General features: G+C 36.8%; 1 protein-coding gene across 13 annotated transcripts in view; it reads right to left on the bottom strand.

Annotated features, from left to right (window-relative positions):
* The window catches only part of Ank2 (Ankyrin 2), a 278,001-nt gene that overhangs the window by 211,476 nt on the left and 45,357 nt on the right, over window positions 1-21,168 (bottom strand). For 11 of the 13 annotated variants that reach the window (XM_067788353.1, XM_067788345.1, XM_067788347.1 and 8 more), the window contains 2 exons: window positions 5,553-5,654; window positions 3,356-3,808 (listed from right to left, as the gene is read on the bottom strand). In XM_067788353.1, the coding sequence (XP_067644454.1) occupies window positions 3,356-3,808; window positions 5,553-5,654 (555 nt within the window). Of the gene's footprint in view, window positions 1-3,355; window positions 3,809-5,552; window positions 5,655-16,169; window positions 16,250-21,168 lie in introns of all 13 variants that reach the window. The other 2 variants (XM_067788343.1, XM_067788344.1) reach the window with 2 other exon arrangements.

Below are 21,168 nucleotides of genomic sequence, written 5' to 3'. Positions count from 1 at the left end.
GCTGTTTTTAGCTTCTATGGAGACTTAATTGAAAGGCATTAAGAATTTCCGAATCACGAATATGCTTTGGCTCCTTTTGCTCAAGTTACTATGTAACAAAGAAATAACTCCTTCTTGAAGCCCTAAATAAAAAAATAAAAATTATTCTAAGCAGACGCACAGAAACAAGTCCAAACATTTTTTCGAAATGTGTATCTTATTAAAATTAACATAGAAAATCGATACTTTTTTCGATAACAAATCGATATTTTTTCGATAACAAATCGGGGTTTTTTTGTTACAAATCAATATTTTTCCGATAGCAAATCGATAGCAGTCTGATATTTTTCCATAACAAATCTACATTTTTCCGCAGAAAAGCGATACTTTTTTCGATAATAAATCGATACGTTTTCGGTAACAATTCGTAATTTTTTCCATAATAAATCTATATTTTTTTGGTTACAAATCGATATTTTTTCGATAGGAAACCGATGGCAAAATGATATTTTTCGATAACAAATCGACATATTTTCGGTAACAATTTGTAATTTTTACATAACAAATCTATATCTTTTTAATTACAAATCGATATTTTTTCGATAACAAACCGATGGAAACCGATATTTTTCGATAACATATCGATAGTATTTAGTTAATAAATCAAGAGCTTTTCGATAATAAGCCAAAAACACGTCCACCGATAACTCTTCGATAACAAATTAATAACATGCCGATAACAATCCGAAGACTACACAATGAATGATACAATCGCTGACATTATACCAAAAATTATCTCGAAATCGCTCTGGAATGATCCCAAGATGATCCCTTAACAATCTCAAAATAGACCCGACATAACCCCGAAATAGTGCCGACATAATCCCGAAATTATTTCCTTACACCTTCCCAAAAAAACTATCCCCGAACAGTTCAGCAATGTTTTCAAAATGTTCATAAACCAGAGATTGAAAATATACGAAAATCAAAATTAATCACTCTGAAAGACCTAAAAATTTTTAAAAATAAAAATATTTCACTGAGAAAGCCCTCTTCTTTGTACTTGAATATCGGCTATTAACTGTTTAATGTTGTTTCAGATTTAAATCCTCGTGATGTTTTTATTTGAGAAGCATTTTCCAATAAACTGCTTTCCCTCATTTTGAACCACCTTCAATTGTGGGAGTACTGCTGGTGAAGTCTATGAAGGCTTCGGTTTCCCTGTACTGATGTCAAGGGGCAACTGGGAGACGCTATGTGCTCTCACCCAGGATGATAGAAGAGTTGTAGGATATAGTTGTAAAGCCGATTTTTTCTATGAAACGCTGGTGTAGTTAGCAGCCCTAGACACTTTTGATGCTGGATGGAAAAAGTCGGCCCTTGTGGAAATTTTAGCTGCCCCATCACTGCATCTTTTCCAGACTGAGATTATTCAGTCAGCAAGCTACATTGCGACCACCGTGGTGTGATGGGTAGCGTGCTCCGCCTATCACACCGTATGCCCTGGGTTCAACTCCCGGGCAAAGCAACATCAAAATTTTAGAAATAAGATTTTTCAATTAGAAGAAAATTTTTCTAAGCGGGGTCGCCCCTCGGCAGTGTTTGGCAAGCACTCCGGGTGTATTTCTGCCATGAAAAGCTCTTAGTGAAAACTCATCTGCTTCGCAGATGCCGTTCGGAGTCGGCATAAAACATGTAGGTCCCGTCCGGCCAATTTGTAGGGAAAATCAAGAGGAGCACGACGCAAATTGGAAGAGAAGCTCGGCCTTAGATCTCTTCGGAGGTTATCGCGCCTTACATTTATTTATTTTATAAGCTACATTGCGATAAGCTTTGTCCCCGTGAGGCCGAAGGCTGTTGGGGGTTTCTAGACCTTCTCGCAACGGTATAGAATACATTTTTGATAAAAATTATAGGTTTATTCGGATATCGCTAGGACTGTGGCGCTGATCTCATGCAACTAGCAGGCACTTCCGAATTCAGCTTTGTCGTCAGTAAAGACTTTGGTGTTTCCCTGGTGGACACGTGCGACTCGAGTAAGCGAAGCAAACGCTGGGCTAATACCACCCCCCGCCAGCTGTCGATGTTGCTGTTGGGTCCATGTTGCTATTAGGATCCATGCAGTGCGGCTTAATGTCCTGAACAGCCTCAGCCTGTGTTAGATCTATGCAGTCACTTTATACTCAGTCATGCAGCATCAATGAGGCGTGAATGTCTCGGTCGAGGCGTATTTGAATCTCCAGGGGAAATATTCGAGTTGCTTGTCTCACTTTTCGGAACTTTATCGTTACCGTCGAAGGTTTTGGGGAGTGTTATCGATGTTTATGGTCCTTTGCGGGGTATAGATAGATCTACACGTTCCGGTAATTAGCACAATTAATGTACCCGCCCGACCAGCGGTTTAATATGACCACATTGAGCGTTCTAGGTTATCCAGCCTATCACCGTTCCATGCGGAGCTTGGAGTCGCCACAACCGCGCCTGCTTAATATGTGCTTGATACATTCATATTTGTATCAGGATACGCCTCGTATAGTTGAGATTGACAATTTGGTTGCACTATGAATTACGCTTTTCAACCACTTGAATCTCATCATCTTCCGTCACCGCCCATGCTTCAAAGCCATATATCAGGACAGTGTTAATGAGCGAGCTGTTGTAGATGATGATATTTGTTCGTCGTAAGAGTAAATTACTTTTCAATTGTCTATTCAGTTCAAAGTAGCACCTGACATTGTTTTCCCTGTTAATGGTGGTTTTCAGTTAGACGAAGACCTACACAGTCTCGAATTTATATCCATCAATAAAAAAGAGGCCACCAAGGCACGAATGAACCGATTTATTTTTAGATGACAGGAAGTACTTCGTCTTCATTAGCCGCCAGTCCCACTTGCCTCTTTAACCAATCCCGTGAAGGCTGAACTTACGGCTGGTTTGTTCAGGCCTGCGGGCACAGAATATATCCGCGGTAGGTATGTCTGTCGATTGATATCCATATCTCTTGTCTGAGCTGTGCGCGGGGCTTGAACCTGCTACCTGTATGAAGCCTCGAATCAGAACTATATCTACGGTCTTAGCCACCGAAATCATTATCCTGACCTTAACTATGAACGCAACCGTAAAAGCTACTGCCATTATAAACATAACCATGACCGTAACTGAAACCATACGTGTAAGCATAATTATACAGATATCCTTAACTGCAACGTAACCGCTAATATACCCCTAACTACAGCAGCCGCTATAACAGGCACCATAACCGTTATCCGGACCATAATTCTGACCGTCTCGGAATCCTTTGCCGTAAAAATCACTCAGCATAAGTGCATATGTAAATACAGAATTAATTGCATAATTGCCCCCCCTTCATACTTACATCCAAAAGTAGTGTAGCAGCTTTCACATCATCCTTCTTAGCAGCAATATGTAATGCCGGCAATCGCACTTTGCCGCGTGTATCACTTTCCAATAGTACAGCAACAACTCGATCATGACCTTGTTGCATGGCCACTGCCAATGGTGTAAAGCCATCTTCAGTGGCAAGACTCTGATTAGCGCCATTGGCGAGCAATAATTTCACTACAGAATCATGATTTTCCTGTGCTGCCATATAAAGTGGAGTAAAACCATTTTGCGATTGTACATTAACTGAGGCATTATGCTCCAGCAAAAGTTTCACCACCTCTTCTTGCCCGGCTAATGAAGCAATATGTAAGGCGGTGTTACCCTTTTTGGTGGCACTATCAACAATAGCGCCACGTTTTAACAATTCAGACACGACGTGTATGTGCCCATCCTTGGAAGCCAAATGCAGTGCATTCAAGCCGTTCTGGAAATATATGAGTGAAAAATACAATAAGAGATAATTAAAATTTTAATTTGGTGTTTGAAATATGATGTAAGGCGAATTTACGTAGAACACTTTGCCCAGTGCTTGACTTTGAAACATGAATTCAATGTAGGGCTTACCCCTAGCGGGTTAGGGGGTCAGAATATACCCGCGGTTGGTATGCCTGCCGTAGGAAGCGACTAAACTACCAGATTCAAGGGGTTGTGTAGCGCAACCTTTTCAGGTTGCCAGCGCAATATATAGCTTCTCCAAACCCAATTGTCAACCTCACCTTCGAGCGGAAAATCCCGTTTGGGGGAGGGAGGGAGGGCTGGCCTGAAGGTTTAATATAAATCGTTCCCGAGATGGTTGGGCTAGCACCTTCATGGAGCTGTGCTACCGGAGCGTACCGGATCTGTATCCGGCAAAGGACCATCACATCGATAACACTCCCCAAAGCCTTCGGGGAGTAACCTTATCGCTACAACAACAACAACAATGTAAGGCTCAGTTTCGATTTTGGCACAAAGAGGTTGTGGAGCATAAGGCGAGATATTTTCAAGAATTGAGGTATAAGATCCCAAATTGGTCTAGGCCTAAGCTTTGTGGTGTGACCTTTCACGAGAAACCGTGTACAAATTTCTGGGAATCATTCTAGACAGTAAGTTGTCGTGAAAGCTCAACGTGGAGGAGAGAGTGCCGAAGGTCTCGACAGCATTGTATGCATGGAAAAGAATTCTGGGGTGTAAGCAGGGTTTATCGCCTTCTCTTTCTTTGATTGAATATTTACAGCGATTATAAAGCCCATCTTCGGCCACCGTAGTGTGATGGTAGCGTGCTCCGCCTGTCACACCGAATGCCCTGGGTTCCCGCCCCGAGCAAAGTAACATCAAAATTTTAGAAATAAGGTTTTTCAATTAGAAGACAGTAGGTCCCGTCCCGCCAATTTGTAGGAAAAATTAAAAAAGGAGCACGACACAAATTGGAAGAGAAGCTCGGCCTAAAATCTCTCGGAGGTTATCGCGCCGTACATTTGTTTTATTTATATAGCCTATCTTATACTATGGAGTCCTTATTTGGTGGACGGTCACTCAAAAAATAACGTACCTCGAAAAAATTAGGGGAGGTGTGTAAGTCATCAATGCTTGGCATAAAGGGAGCCCTAAAAACCGTCAATATCTAAAAGTGTGTTAAAGTGTGAATCGCGAAAGGTAAAAATTTATCTATATTGAGTCCATGGGCATATATGAACAGATGGGAACAGATGACGTATGAGCTAGCTAAAAGAAGGCAAGAGCTGCACACGATCAACCAAGCAGGAAAGGCGTGGAACCAAGAGCGGGTCTGCAAAATGTCGAATATCATGTTCATGTCTTACAAACTTAGATTAACAAAGGGCTGTAGGCTCATGATGAATATTCTGACTGGACAGTGCCTCCTGGCGTCAGGGGCTTTTAAATAAGGCCTTATCATTGATAGCAGATGTGGGAAGTGCTTTTGCTATTACGAGTGGCACAGCCATCAGATTTAGAAGCAGAAAGTAGCATAGTTCCTAGGAAGTTTTTAGTATTTGCCAAGAGGATGGAGTTATTTTATAACATAAGTCCTGGTATCTGATAGGGTTTTTTAGATTGGTCGTTGAACAAACTTCTGGTAACACTGGACTCATTCAGTCTACGTATGCCGCTAATGTCCACCAAAGTATCCATTGTAAATCGGACAAAAGTGCGAATAAAGTACTTACAGCATTGCTGGTGTTAATATCGATATTATTTTTTAAATGTTCCAAAACTCGTTCCAAGTTACCAGCTCTGGCTGCACGTAGAAATGATGTATTACCATCGCCCTGAAAATAGTAGAGTCGAAGAAATATTAATTAGTTGAAAATATTATTTAAATTCTTATTTATATTCATACTGGATGCCTGCGGTTGTGCGAGGTTGGGGCAGAGAGGCGAATATTTTTAAAATCTTATTATTTTATACCCCTGAAGTTCAGGAAGGCCAAACCAGAATTTGGGTTATTCTGAAAGCGGATTGGGACTTAGCCCCTCAAAATGATCTTGCTCTTCACCCCTTATCTACGCATATTATAAATTAAGATCTTACATTTTCTTTCAAAAAATTCTGAAATTTAGATCCACAAAGATAGCTCTTTAAAATAAAAACCAGTCCATGCATATCTTAAATATTTAACAGTTAAGTTTCAGAATATTTTACACCCCGCACAGCATTGCTACGAACAAACGTAAAATCAGTGCTGTAGCCGCAAGATGTGTAATTGCGTGAGTCGTAAATCAACTGCCTTCGTTTATACGGGCAACCAATAGGCTTGTGGTGTGTGTTGCAGATGTCACCATAATTTGAACGTCATACACCCAGCGTTGCCCTTTTGATAGAATTGTATCTTTTTTTTATACATTCGTTCTAATTTCGTGTTTTGAGAGTTTTTTATTATTGAATACCTTAATTACTTATGGCCGACCCACCAAGAAGGTTTTCATATAGATGAGTTCAACGCAATCTTATGCATTCTAGGAACATCGCCACAATCAACCAAGGAAATGCGTTCGTTAATATAAAGGATCTTCAAACTTGGCAATTGAAATTTATTTCACCTTGCCCATTCACGTACAAAATTTCGCGAAGCACTGTTATAAACATTCTTACTATTCATACTTGCTATTTTGTGTTCAACTCATTTGTTAAATTGCAGTTTTTAACTGTGAAAAATTTTAGAAAAGTACCAACAAATGGAAAAAATAATTTCACTTGCAAAGTGTGAAAACACCCTTAGCCAAATCAAATGTCGAATTCTTCTTCTTATGCTTTGCTTGCAACAAAAGTTGGAAGTTGGCTACTTTTTCATGTCAAATGGCGCTAGTGTCGCTCGATCTGCCTTTCTCCATAAAAATGCGTGCAATCTACTCATAATGCATACGATTTTGTTAAACGCATGTATATGAAAAACTGTTTATGTGACGGGTCTTTTAATGGCCGTCCAACATGCCGCGCGAGTCGCTTCTTCGGTAGGCTAACAGGCGTCAATTTTTAACGCCAAGAAAATTTAAATCGTTTTCCACCTGGTCGTTCTAGCGGAGTGGGGCCTTCTTCCGCTGCTTTCATAGGTGGGTTCCGATAATAATACTTGTTAAGACGGAATGTAATTTATCATTCGCATAACATGATCTAGAAAGCGTTTTAATTTGCTGTACTATGTTGGTGTCTTCATGAAGCTCGTACAGCTCATCATTAAATCGTCTTCTTTACCCGACGCCGCCAAAGCAAAGAGTTACATTCATCTTTCAAAGATTTTTCTCTCTCGATCCTCTAAGAACCGCTTCATCTGATGTCATGCTCCACGCTTCTGCACCATATATGTATGTAGCAGGACGAGCACGACAAGTGACTTGTAGAGCATGATTTCGTTTGCCGAGAGAGGACTTCTTCGTTGTATTTCAAAGCTAGTCTTGTTGTTTGTGTTAAAGCTGGTTCCAAAATAAACGAAGTCTTTTGCTATTTCGAAAAAATAGTGAACTCTGTTGTAAAAATTTTTATTTGGTAAGGGGACCAACCCAGTTTGAGGTTAACCGAAGTTGAAGACAATGTTTGTCTGATCTGCTAACTAATTTACATAAATTTTCACTGAAAATATAAGATCAAAAGATTTGCCTTCCAGATATATTATAACACAAAACATAAAAGTGGTCATTCAACTTATGACAGGTGCATTCAAGTTTTCCCGTTGCTATCCAACCACCCAACCCTCCTATTTACCTGCTAACAAACTATCTTGATTAAATGGCAACAGTGTCATGCCTACAAATGCAAGTGGATTTTTACGTAAGTATGGAGTATGTAAGTGTACGTCAATTCTTCAATACATACATACATATGTATATAGTAGATAAATATGCAACCATCTGTTGGTTATCATACATACATATCTATATTCAAAGAGTTTATATGTACTCTATCGAATAATAAAATTGTTTACTAAAAATGTATATATGTACATATATACATATTTGTTTACAAATTCTTTGGGGTTGAAATTTACTATGTACTCATGTTTGCACTCATGCATTTTAAATTCGAAAGAGCATGAATAATTAAAAATGGCGTCATCTGTTAGAGAGCATCAGAGCGATTTCGAAAGTAGAATTTTTTTGATGTTCGAAAAGTCAATCTAAAATTTATTTATTTCCTTTTCTTCCTTTTTTCTGTGATTCTCTACCATCTGAAAATAATATATCCATGGCAAGTAAACGTGAATAGAATTCGTTTTTTTTATATATTTTTTAATGTTTACCAATGTACATGATGCGCATGCAGTGGAAACACCCCTCTGGACATATGTATGTACGCATACACATACATACATACTAATTTATGCTGGAAGTATATGAATTGAAAAGGTAGGTTTTTCTTATTACAGACAAGCTCTTTTGTAATTTAAATACGGAGGCAGTCATGTATGTGAATTCCGGAAGTAATTCAGTTTTTTAAATAAGTTTGTTTACCTAGGATAATAAGAATGCTTGAGAAGATTGCTATTAACCGCAAAGTATGCAGAGATACATGTTTTAGGTCGTGCCGTACGCCGTTACCACCTCTGTGATGCGTTATTGCAGCGCAGTTTAAATAAATTAAAAAAAAAAAAAAAAAAAAATTTTAAAAATTCAATTTAATTAAAAAAATTTAGATTTCATTTAAAAATAAAATTAAATATGATTCAATTTTATCAGTTTAAAGGAAAGTGCATTAAAAAATAAAATCGAGTTAAATTTAATTAAATTAAAGAAAAAGAAGAAAAATAAAAAATAAAATTTAAAATTTAATTAAAAAAAAAATTTTACAAAATTTTATTTTATCACTTTAAGGGAAAGTTCATTAAAAATAAAGTTGAAATAAATTTAAATAAATTAAAGAAAAGAAAATAAATAAAAGAAAAGAAAATAAAAAAATTTAACTTAATTTTAAAAAATTTTAATTTAATTAAAAAATAAAATTAAACTTTTTAAAGTTTTAGTTTATCAGTTTAAAGGAAAGTACATTAAAAAATAAAATTTTATTAAATTAAATTAAATTAAAAAAGATAATAAAATTAAATTAAGTAAAGTAAAATAAGATTAAATTAAATAAAGTTAAGGATATTGTGACGAATATAACCATCTCTAAGCTGTTACTAAGTAAATGCACAACAACAAAAACATTAAAAGCAAGCTACATAGACACATTAATCATCATGTACACACATACATACCAGCAGCAGAGAGATACTCACGCATGTCATCATCAGCCGAAGTAGTACTCACATATACCCATGCATATGGTTACGCACTACATGGCTCGTGACCAGGTAGAGGATTCTAGAAGAGCAAACGTCTAGACATTTGGGCAGAGAGTATAAAAGTAGCACAAGCCGAGTAGTCAGTTATCAGTTTGATTTAAGCATGCTATTGGTTGCGAAGTATAAATGTTATTGCGAAGTACTTCCAAAGTACCATTTTGCATTATTGAATATTGGAGTTATTTATTCAACAATTTAGCGATACGAACCTTATTAGAAGGTGTAAAATAAGCGGAGTTTCACTATATTCGTTACAATTGGTGTCAGAAGAGGAATTGTTGCAGAGTACAACAAGGACAGGGTAAAGTGGCGTGAATTGAAGATCCAACAACTGAAGAAGGAGTTGGAGAGCCGTGGATTGAATACAACCAGCAATAAACTCGAACTTCAGGCACGACTACGAGAGGCAATGGAATTATAAGGAATTAACGTGGAAGATTGTGTCTTTCATCTTGATGGCGATGAAACAACAAAAATTGAAGAGAAAAACGAGACATCGCAGACAGTTACGAGCACAGACTTGAACATGATTCTGGCTGCAATATCTGCTCAAACATCGACAGTGTCATCTCAACTTGCAGAACAGAAGACATATATGGCATCCCAACTGGAATCGCAGGAGACACGCATAACATCAAAGATTGAGGCACAAGAAACGCGTATTTCAGAAATGTCGACACAGATTACATCCAAGATGGAAACACAGCTAGAAGAACAGAAGACATATATGGCGGAGCAGTTGAAAGCACAAGAGGCTCGCATATCCTCGCAGCTGTCAGAACAGGAATCAAGGGTATCATCAAAGCTGGAAGCGCAGGATGCAAAAATCGCTGAATTTCAGGCAGAAGTCGATGATTTGAAAGGTCGTATGGAGCAGTTACAACTAAATCGCCCAGCTGTTCCAGCGAGTAATCCAAAGGTAAAAACACCATCCTTTGACGGTTCTGTTCCTTTGCAGGTGTTTAAGATTCAGTTTGAGAAGACCGCAGCAGTGAACAACTGGAGTACTGAAGATAAAGTTGCTGCACTATTCGTGGCATTGAAAGGATCTGCTGCTGAAATCCTACAGACTATTCCCGAGGGAGAGCGGAACAACTACGAAACATTGAAGAGCGCTTTAGAGAGGCGATACGGGGTTAACACAGGAAACAGATATACCAAATAGAGTTGCAAAACCGCTACCAAAAGGCTAATGAGACTTTGCAAGATTTTACTTCGGAAGTTGAAAGGTTGGCTCATTTGGCAAATGCGCCCATGGAATACACCGAGAGTGTAAAAATCCAGAGTTTTATAAATGGGATATGGGACGTGGAAACGAAGCGAGCTCCATACGCAAACCCAAAGCTAACATTTGCTGAAACGGTATCCCATGCACTGACTCAGGAAACAGCGTAGACACAACTTTGGAAGCATTAAAAGGAACGCAGCAGAAAAACTGCCGTCAAATGGTTTAAGTGTGGAAAGCCAGGGCACATTGCATGTCATTGCAGTACCAACCCTAACAGTTCCAACAATGTGGGTGGCCGTAAACGCAGAGATGAGCAAATTTCCAAATCTACTCAATCGTTAACTAAAGCGAGTCAGCCGCAAGGGGCGACAGCTGGCTCCCGCAATTGAATGCCCCATAATCTCTATCTCGCAAATTGGAAGAAGGTCAAGCATTCTTACTGTCGGCGGGTATGTGGATGGAAAGGAACGTTTACTGACTGTGGATACAGGTGCTTCTCATTCCATCATTCGATCGGATTTAGTCAACAAGAAGATAAGACCATTCCTTGGAGCAAGATTACGTACAGCCACGGGAGAGGACACCCAGGTAATTGGAGAAGTAGCATGTGAAGTAGCAATTGGGAACGTCACGGTACTACACCATTTTATAGTGGCAGAGATTGTTGAGGAAGTCAAAATTGGAGTGAAATTTTTAATCGACCAAGGCATCAAGATCGATATGCAAAGCAAGACGATGCGATTAAGAACATGGATGTGCACTTAATTTCGGCTACGAGAAAGGCTACAGCAGTAAACGAGTTCTGGTGGAAGAGAGTCAGCAAATACCACCAAAATCAGAAGCAGTCATCTGGGCAAAGGTTAATGGAGACTGTGGGACAAACAAAGTGTGGGTTGTCAAAGCAGCAAACAAATCGACATCGAACATACTTGTATGAAAACCCCTGGCTATGACAAAACAAGATGGACGTATTCCAGTAAGAGTACTCAATGAGTTAAAGTCACCACTCAAACTGACCAAAGGAGCTATATTGGGAAGATGCCCAGAGGCTGAAGTTATTATTAACTGTGAACAGCTCCAGGAACATGTTTCAACTAGTAATACTGATCTTTCAAATGACATCACGGCATGGACGGAGGGCTAGAGGAAGATTATCAGAGTAAGGCAAAGCAACTGCTCCTAAAGTACGCAAACATATTTGACCAGGATGGTTCCAAACCAGACCGCACCAATGTTGTGAAACATCAAATTGACACTGGAGACGCGAGGTCGCTCCGTCAAGCTCCACGTAGTGTTCCACTGGCGAAGCGGGAAGTACTGAGTCAAATCATACAAGAAATGAGCGACAGCGGTGTCATCCAACCATCAGCTAGTCCATGGAGCTCACCGGTAGTACTTGTAAAGAAGAAGGATGGAAAATGAAGTTTTGCGTGGACTACAGCAAGTTGAAGGACTTAATATGAAAAATATGTTAACGACGCCAAAAATCCTTAAGCCAAATTTCGTATGACTCATTATATACTAATGGGATGGCCTAAAACGGATGACTTGTGACTATATTATATCTAGAAGTTTGTCATTGCATTGTCATTTGGTTGACCTAAAAATAAGAAATAAATGATGAAAATGTGCGCTAACTAAAATAAGACACGCACATCCGTAGCAATGTCCTAATCCCATACGTATGCATATACTTCCATAGCCGCGCCTAAAAGTTAACTTATCTTATTAATAGACACCATCCCTTGAAATTTGACACAACGCTGAATATGTACACATTAAGATTTGCATATGGAATTAAGAATCCTGTAAATTCCTATTTAGTGCACTCAGAAAAAAGCCACAAAATTACACCACTAACACCTGCACTACACAAGCACTATCGGCTATCTTAGACGAAAGTGGATATGGTTATTAGGGCGGAGCGTACAAAAATATTAGCACTCTTCGATTGAGCGTTATTAGTGAAAGGTAAGGCCTAACTTTTTTCGTTCATCTTTATGTATGCCATAATTTTAGGTCTCTTTGGGTACAAAATGTAGTTCCCAACAAATGGGAGACGACTTTAACCTTGAAATGTGTGAATTCACCATTATAAAAAAGTGATTAAATTGTAAAAATAAAGGAATTGTTTTACCTATAACTAGAGATAGAGTTGTTAGATCCCGTGATTTTTGCGGAACAGCATGTATTCGCAGACGCAACTGTTTTTATGAAGGACTCTGACTACTTAAGCACTAACTACCTACGCACTATGAACTAAATCACAAAGAACCAACCACAGTTCTTCTCATAGCGGGGACGTTTGCATAGTCCAGTATGTGGCATTTTACTCCGCCATCTGGCGCTACTTTCTCGTAGTACAAATCTTAGACTTATCATATATATTATTTCTAATCGCTGTTTTTATGTACGGGCCCCTTTTTCGCTCTTATTTGGAATCAAAATCTATAAATAAAGTTTTGGTTGTAAAGATGGATATTCGGGCTATTAGCGAGCTATGGGCAATTTTGGTCGTAGTGCTTTTGTTTAGCTATATTTTATTAAAATAATTTGCTAAAAATAAACGATTGTGAGGACACAAAGAAATCTATTTGTACTATGGCACTATTGTTAATATTTGCACTACATTACCGGCAGTTGCTCTCATACGCCAGATGGCAGCGCAAGCTGTAAATTTTAATTGATTAGTAGAATAGCTGATTTCTGTTGATATTTGATAAGAGACTTTTAGATTGGTCGCGCATGATGCGGACGGGTACGGCTCGTTGGTTCATATTATCACAGCTAATTAAAGTTGTAATGAGAGCAGTTGTTCAGTATGTGATTGCCATAATACGTAAGCAGCATTCCAAAAGATACAAGGCTGTAATCACAGTTCGTCACGGCAATTTTTTTTGTTTTTTTTTTTTTTAAGATATCGCTTCGATTTGCAGTGATCTTTCACTACGTGTGGAAAATCACAAGAGAAGAAAACGAAAAAGTTGAAATAAAAAACATTAAAAAAGTACCTATTTATATATATTGTCAACTGCTAGTGGAATTTCACACTATCGCAGATGCCAGTTCGAAAACGCCGTATCAGAAAATATTTTTTAAGAACTCCCTGCTTGAAAAATTTCCCATCTCAGAATTTGGTTGAAGAACGCGCCGTCTCACAATTGATTTCACTAAAGTCCTCTCTCACGTCAAAATGTATTGAGTTTATGCTCAGAGAAGAACTTTCTGAATAAAATTCCGAGGTAGGGCATTGGGCAAATAATATTTGAAATAAACAGTTTTTTCAAAAGCTTTCTGAGATAAAGAGTTTGGAAGCTGCAGCAGTCAATATATTTAAATATAGTAGTTATATTTTTTTAATTTTTTGTATTTAAACTTTATAGTTTGCTCTGTGATTTTGCTACATCGACTAAGAAATCACAGCAAAACACTTCACGGATATTGCCGTGACTGACTGACTATGCTTACATCTACATATCTGTAGCAATCATGCTTACGATATATGAATCACAGCTCTCGTCACAGCTACAATTCGCTGCGACAATATGAACTCAGCAGTCGGTAAAATTTAGAAAATCTATAACTTAGTTGTTCCACTAAAACTACCGATCAACTAGGCCGATTTTTTGAATTCAAGCTTTCAAATTACATAATTGAGCCTCAAAATGACATAGGAGGTCTATTATAATCAGCTGAAGTTGTATGTTAACTTTAATCGTAGAACGGTGGCTTGTAATAAAACAAATTTTTTTTTTTTTAATTCTGACTGAAATATGTCCATCCGTGGTCCGTCCACTATATCTTCAGCAAAAGTTTGCCCAGGGCAAAGGCAGGCCAAACTGTTTATACTTCCGGCAACGAAAGTATCTACCAAACTAATTAATCTAAGCAGAGAGGACCTAAGAACTCTCACTGGGTACTCTACGGGACACTGCGGTCTACGATATCTCCCAAGTAAATTAAATCTATCCCATACCCAAATTTGTCGTTTCTGTGAGCTGGATGATGAAACGCCGGTTCACATTCTCTGCGAATGCGTCGCTCTAGCTAGGCAGAGACTATCCCATCTAGGTGGTGGACTCTTAATCCCTATATGACATGGCGTAAAAAGCCTGGAGAGGTACTTAGATACATCAAAAGGCTCCAGATACCAAATTGGGCTGAAAGGTCTTGCATAATAGTTCTGCACAAAGGTCGCAGTGCTTCCAGATCTACTAATAATAATAATATTAGAAAAATAGTTCTTAGGTGGTGTAAAACAAGGTGCAAAAATTGTGGATCTCATAATTCAACAAATATTTTCGAATGAAAACAGTTTCATTTGATTCGAAATAAGATTCATTTGATTGGAAAAAAATTTTATTTGAAATAAAGTCTTATTTTTTGAGAAAATTTTCATCTGATTTGAAAAAAGTTTCACTTGGAATAAAAAACTTCATTTGATTTGAAGCAAGAAAAAAGTTAGATTTGAAATAAAAAAAAAACTTAATTAGATTTTAGAAATGTTTTAATTAAAATAAAAAGCTTCATTTGATGTGAAAAACGTTTCGTTTGATTTAAAAAAAGTTTAATTTGACTTCGAAAAGAGTTTCATTTGGTTCTAAATAAGTTTCATTTGATTGACAAAAGTTTTATTTGAAATAAAAAGTGTAATTTCCTTAGGTAAGTTTCATCTGGTTTGAAAAAAGTTTCATCTGATTTGAAAAGAGTTTCTTTTGGTTAGAAAAATGTTTCTTTTGAAATAAAAAAAGTTCCATTAAAAAATGTTCTTTTGATTTGAAAGAAGTTCTTCTATTTAGTTTGAAAAAAGTTTCATTAAAGAAATTTGCATTTGAAAATTATATTATATTTCATATTTGAAATAAAAGGTCTCATTTGGTTTGAGAAGTTTCATCTAATTTAAAAAAATATTCGTTTGATTTAAAAAAAAGTTTCATTTTTTGAAAAAAGTTTCATTTGATTTGAAAAAAATTCTTATTTTTTGCTTTGAAAAAAGTTTCGTTTAGTGTAAAAAATATTCATTTAATTTGAAAAAAGTTTCATTTGTAAAAAATTCTTTTGCTTTGAAAAATGTTTTAACTGAAATAAAAAGTTTCATCTGATTTGAAAAAAAATTTATTTGAAAAATGTTTTAACTGAAATAAAAAGTTTCATCTGATTTGAAAAAAATTTTATTTGAAAAAAGTTTAATTCAGTTTAAAGAAAGTTTCATTTGATTTCGAAAAAAGTTTAATTCCACTCTCTTCTTTTGAAATATACCCTCCTTTTTTCAAATTTATTTTAATGAATTAAATTTCGCACCTAATTTAAGTATTTTTGATTAATTTTTCTACGCAGTGCACCTACGTACATCAAAACAGTGTACAAAATAAATTATATCCGCATCTCAAAAATGATATGCTAAGAAAAGATGTTTTCGCTCCATCCTAATGTACACGGATATATATTTTACCTTCGCTACCATTGCGACAGGAAAACGAAAAATCGATGAAAATTTTCAGCCACCTCCAAATGGGTGGGTCTGAATAGGAATTTGATAGATATTTTAAGTAATACTCGATTTTTATTAAACAAAAATGCATTTCACATCAAAAAATTAATTTTTTTCAAATTTTTGTGCAAATTTTCTGGAGTTTTGTAGAGAAAATGCAATAATTCTTAGTAGCTATGAAAAATCGATATCGTCAAAGATGGACGCCAATATGGCTGCCTCATTATTTAATAGCAAAATTTTCATATTTCTCAGTTCATTAAAAAAAGCAAAACTGTGTTCAAAATTACCTGCGTTCCATTTTCCGTCACCATTTTCTAAAAAAGTTCCAAATTTTCCAGCAATTCACTTTAGTTTTAGAAAAAATTTACTATATAGTATAGAGAAATTGTGTAAGTCGATGTCGTCACTGCTTAGTCATAGCTTTTCATTTATTTTTGCAGGTGAAAATTTTCATTTATGTGCACATTATTTTATAAAAAACTTAATAAATTTAACCTTTAAAAGGTTTTAGTATACTTTTTAAATACAAATTTGGTGCTTAAAACACTTTAAAACCCGTTTTTAATTCTTTTTCTATATGTGTATGTATAATATATAAGTTAGTATGTGTATAATAGATTTTCTTTTCATTTAACCGCCGTTGTTAAGAGGAATTTTTGCTTCCGATTTCTTGAAAATTTCACCTTAGACTGGATGTGAACGCAACTTTAAAGAATCCTAGTAGCTGGGCTATTGAGTTCGGTAACTCAGGATGTTCGAAGGACCTGCGCAGTTAATATTCAATATGTGTATTTTCGAAATTAGGGATTGAGTGCAAAGTGGGTGGTAATTTCGAAAAAGTTAAAGAGAGAGCAGAGAGAGGTTGATATGAAGAGCCGGTCGCGTGTTTAGCAACGTGCTTAGCACGTGCAAATGTTATTGTTTTCATAAACGAAGTTACCGGTTTCATATTTGTTTGTTATTGTTCTACCACTTACATAAATTTGTACTCTTATGTATATACATATTGTCATGCTCTTGTACGTATATATACATACATATGTACATGAGGAATTGAAGCCATATGCGTTAGGGTGGGTCGATTTGTATGGACGAAATTTAACCGATATCACGCATACCCAAAACAATAATTTTCAAGCCTGCGAAATTTAATTATTTTGACTTTTTTTCGACTTTATTTTTTAAGGTTTATTGCAGACCTACTAAACAAAATTTTCCGACCCTAAGAGGTCCGCTAAAAAAGGTAAATTTTTTTTTTTCAAAAACTGTTATCGCCAACGTTTTTAGCGGACAGGTTATACATGAAAATTTTACAATGAAATGAAAATTTTTTTAGTAGATCATGAAAGGAACCTTAAAAATCAAAGTCGAAAAAAAGTCAAAAAAAATAAATTTCGCAAGCTCGAAAATTATTTTTTTGGGTACGCGTAGTGGAACTTTTTTTCCTGAGTCCAAATCCTATCGTAAAATCGATGGCGCGATATCGGTTAACTTTCGTCCATACAAATCGACCCACCCTAATTTGCATTATTTTGCACATGCGCAACTCAAATTTTAATAAATTAAAGTTTTTATGTACATTTGTTATGGTTTATGGTTGTGCTCTGGCCTAACAAAAGGACAGTGAATGAAGTAGCGGAACAACGAAAAACAAATTGGTACGATGAAAAAGAAAGATGGAAGCTGCACTAAGCCGGAAGAGACATGGACTATATTGCAAGCTCAATTGGCGCTTAACCGTTTAAACAGTCATGGCTGCCAGTCGCCAGTCGCTTCTTCGTTGGGTTAACTGGCACCAATGGCCTACGTTGATATCGGCGTAGAGATCGTATAGCTTATAAATAAATCTTCTTCGGTACACTGACTTAACGGATATTCGGTTAAATTGATCGAATTATGGTTAATTCGACCGAGTTCTTTGTCAAGCGATAAAATTAGTTTAGTCATATCAACAGAAAAGAAATTGTCGCTCTTAATTTAACAAAATTCGGTAAAATTGACAGATCCCTAACCAATCTAACTGATTTTTCTGTTAACACAACTGATCTCACAGTCAATACTTGAGCAAATTTCAAAGAGAATTTTACGCTCACTGCGCTCTCTACTTTGTACTTATGACGATGGTGCCACTTGTTAAAAAAAAATAGCAAAATAAGAAAACCACCAAATCGAAAAAACACACAAAATGGGAAAGCAACAAAAACCTAGTTTTTCAGTTATCAATACAAAACGAAAAGCCCTTTTTTGAATTTACTGTGGAAAAAATTATGAGATACCGGGACACCTATTTATCGGATACAATTTTGCAACTTCTCCTACAAGCGAAATACAAAATTGTGCCTCTTGTTGCAAAAGTTCTGTTTGAACGAACAGGATTTTTCCAAAGTTAGTAACATTTTTTTCAAGTTTTTACGAATTTTCACTCACGCGAACGAATCTAATAAGATAATAAAAAACATCCTTTTTTAATGTTGATGTTTCCGACAACATAAAAGTTTGAGTTGTTTTGGAATCGTTCAACATAAAGTGTTACGAAAATTAAACTTGCCGAATTACATGTATGTTACTCCTGCAATTCGATTCTTTACTTTTCTACAACTTACAAGTTCTCTATTTAAAATGTTATGTCAAACATTTATACTACAAGTTTTGACCGAAACAATCAAGTGTGGCAACTACATCCGAGAGAAGAAAATGAGAATAAGCTGAGCTGCAACTGAAAGAATTGAGAATCAGCTTTGTGACTACTATTTTCATTTCTATTTGCAAAGCGAAGTTCAAAACTATAAATTATATAAATTATAAAATATAAAATTTGGTGAAAGTGCATTTAATAAAACAAAATAATAAAGTGTATGTTTAATGTGTGCCAGCATATTAGATGTACGCCCAAGTGAAGTTCGGTTAGCAAGTGCGTACATATGTATGTATATAAAGCAAGCATGCGTATTTATGTATTAACATATTTACGTATGTATGTACATATATGACAACATAGGTACTTTCGTACAAAGCTGTCGCAAAAACTTTTTTTGTTCATTTGACTACTAAAACATTCAATTCCGAATCAACGATTTGTGCGCAGTTGATCCAACATCTTGTTGCGATGGATAAAAATTGACAAAAATTTCGGTTGAATTGACCCGTTTTTCGGTTGATTTTACCAGTATTTTTCTTGCAGTGTAATCGCCGTTGCTAACACGTAGAGGTCCGTATATATTTCGAAGAACTTTTTTCTCGAACACTCACAGAGCCGCCTCATTCGATGTGTGTGTGTATGCTTCTGCACCATATATCAGGACGTATACGATAAGCGACTTGTAGAGCATGACATCCGTTTGCCGAAAGAGGACTTTACTTTTCAATTGTCTACCTTGTCCAAAATAGCATTTATTAGCAAGGGTGATTCCCAAATAAACAAAGTCTTTTACTATTCCGAAATTACGGCTGCCAACAGTTGCGTGATTGCGCAAATGTACCAATTATTTGGTTGATGACAGTAGGTACTTCGTTTTATCCTCATTCTACATCAAACCTATCCTTTTCGCTTAACAAATTCGCTCTGCGTAGGACTAAATTTGCCTATCAGTTAGTAAAATCTACCAAGGCGGCTATTCATAGCCTCACGGACAAAATTGAAAAAACTATGAACTCTAAAAATCCTCCATGCTTTTATTGACATCTAAGGGGCTTTCGTTAACACTACACACCAAGCTTTCGAACAAGCTATGATTGTCAAGAATGTAAGCCTAATGATTATTCGTTGGGTGCTATCCATGCTAAAGGAAAGCAAAATCAGTATTGAGCTGGGAGGAGCAACTGAGTCAATTGGGGCCACTAGAGGATGCCTTCAAGGGCGACCTTAGTCATAGATGACCTCCCTCAGTTACTGAAATCAAATGGATTTGACACACAAGGGTATGCAGATGACAGAGATGCACGCGGAAACAATATCCAATCATATGCAACAAGCCCTCCACATCATAGAAAGTTGACGCGATTGTGTATCAATCCAGAAACTGACCCAGTGCATTATACCGGAGAAGAAAACTATCCATGCCAGAACCAACCCTTGGTGGCACCAATATCCGATTCTCAATGGACGCAGAATACCAAGGGGTTACACTAGACAGAGCTCTCACTTGGAATGCTCATTAAATGATACCTTAAAGAAATCAAGAAGAGCTGTACTGGACTCTTTGTTAAATGATGTCTACGTAGAGGCTTGTCCGCGAGGAGGGTCCTCATTATGTCTGACAGCCAGGCAACGTTACATGCTTTGCAGTCCTCCACAATTTCTTCTAAGCTAGTGAAGGAATGTATTGGATTGGTAAATGATCTGGGAGCCAAAAACTAGGTTTTATCTGGATAGGCCTCGGGCATCAGAAACACGAAGGTAATAAACATGTAGACTACCTACCAAGCAGGGTGTTTAAGAAGCATTCTATGGTCCAGACTCACAAAGGCACATACTAGGAAAGCCAAAGGTACCTGGGAAACAAGGTAGCTCAGACCACACTACATTGAATGCCCCAAGGAAAAGGCCAAATTATTCATTCTCGCAGCAGGAGGGTTTACGAACTCTCATTGGGTGCTATACGGGTCACTGAGGGCTACGATATCACCTAAGTAAAACAAAACTATTCCTTGCACAAATCTTTCGCTTGTGTGAACTGGAGGATGAAACGCCGATTCACAATCTCTGCAAATACTTCGCTTTGGCAAGGCAGATACTTTATCATCTAGGTGGCGTGACTCTTAGTTATTTCGTGATGTGGAGTGAAAAGCATAAAGAGGTTCTTACATACATTAAAAACCTCCACGTTTGATAATCGAAGCTTGAGTAAAGTTTAAACAATACTGATCAATTAAAATGAATTCGAAATATTTGCAATCGTTAGCATACTTAAATGCAAAAATGTCACGAACCTTTACCCTAAGCATAATATTCAATAACCCTATAGTAAATATTTGCCACCCTTGCATATATCAAAAGCAAAATTTGTTATGAAAAAATGTCCTTTGGACAAGTCAATAGGGCAGTAAGCAATTAAGTAAATACACAATGTTTGAGGATATTTTTCGAATTTTTTTTTTCATGTGCATATGGAAGGAAGCATTATTAATGTGAATGTTGAAATTTCATGCTGCACTTGCTTTCTACAAATTTTCTATGCTTCGTTGCATTTTCCTTGCTCGGTGATTACATTAGGGTGGTCTTTAAACAATAAGTAAACAATTGTCCCAGGCTCAGCTCTTCAGACGGTAGGTTAGGTTAGGTGGAAC

Source organism: Eurosta solidaginis, chromosome 5, assembly GCF_040869045.1.
Source record: "Eurosta solidaginis isolate ZX-2024a chromosome 5, ASM4086904v1, whole genome shotgun sequence".
Taxonomy (NCBI): Eukaryota; Metazoa; Arthropoda; class Insecta; order Diptera; family Tephritidae; genus Eurosta; species Eurosta solidaginis.
This window is presented reverse-complemented; position numbering and strand designations above follow the sequence as displayed.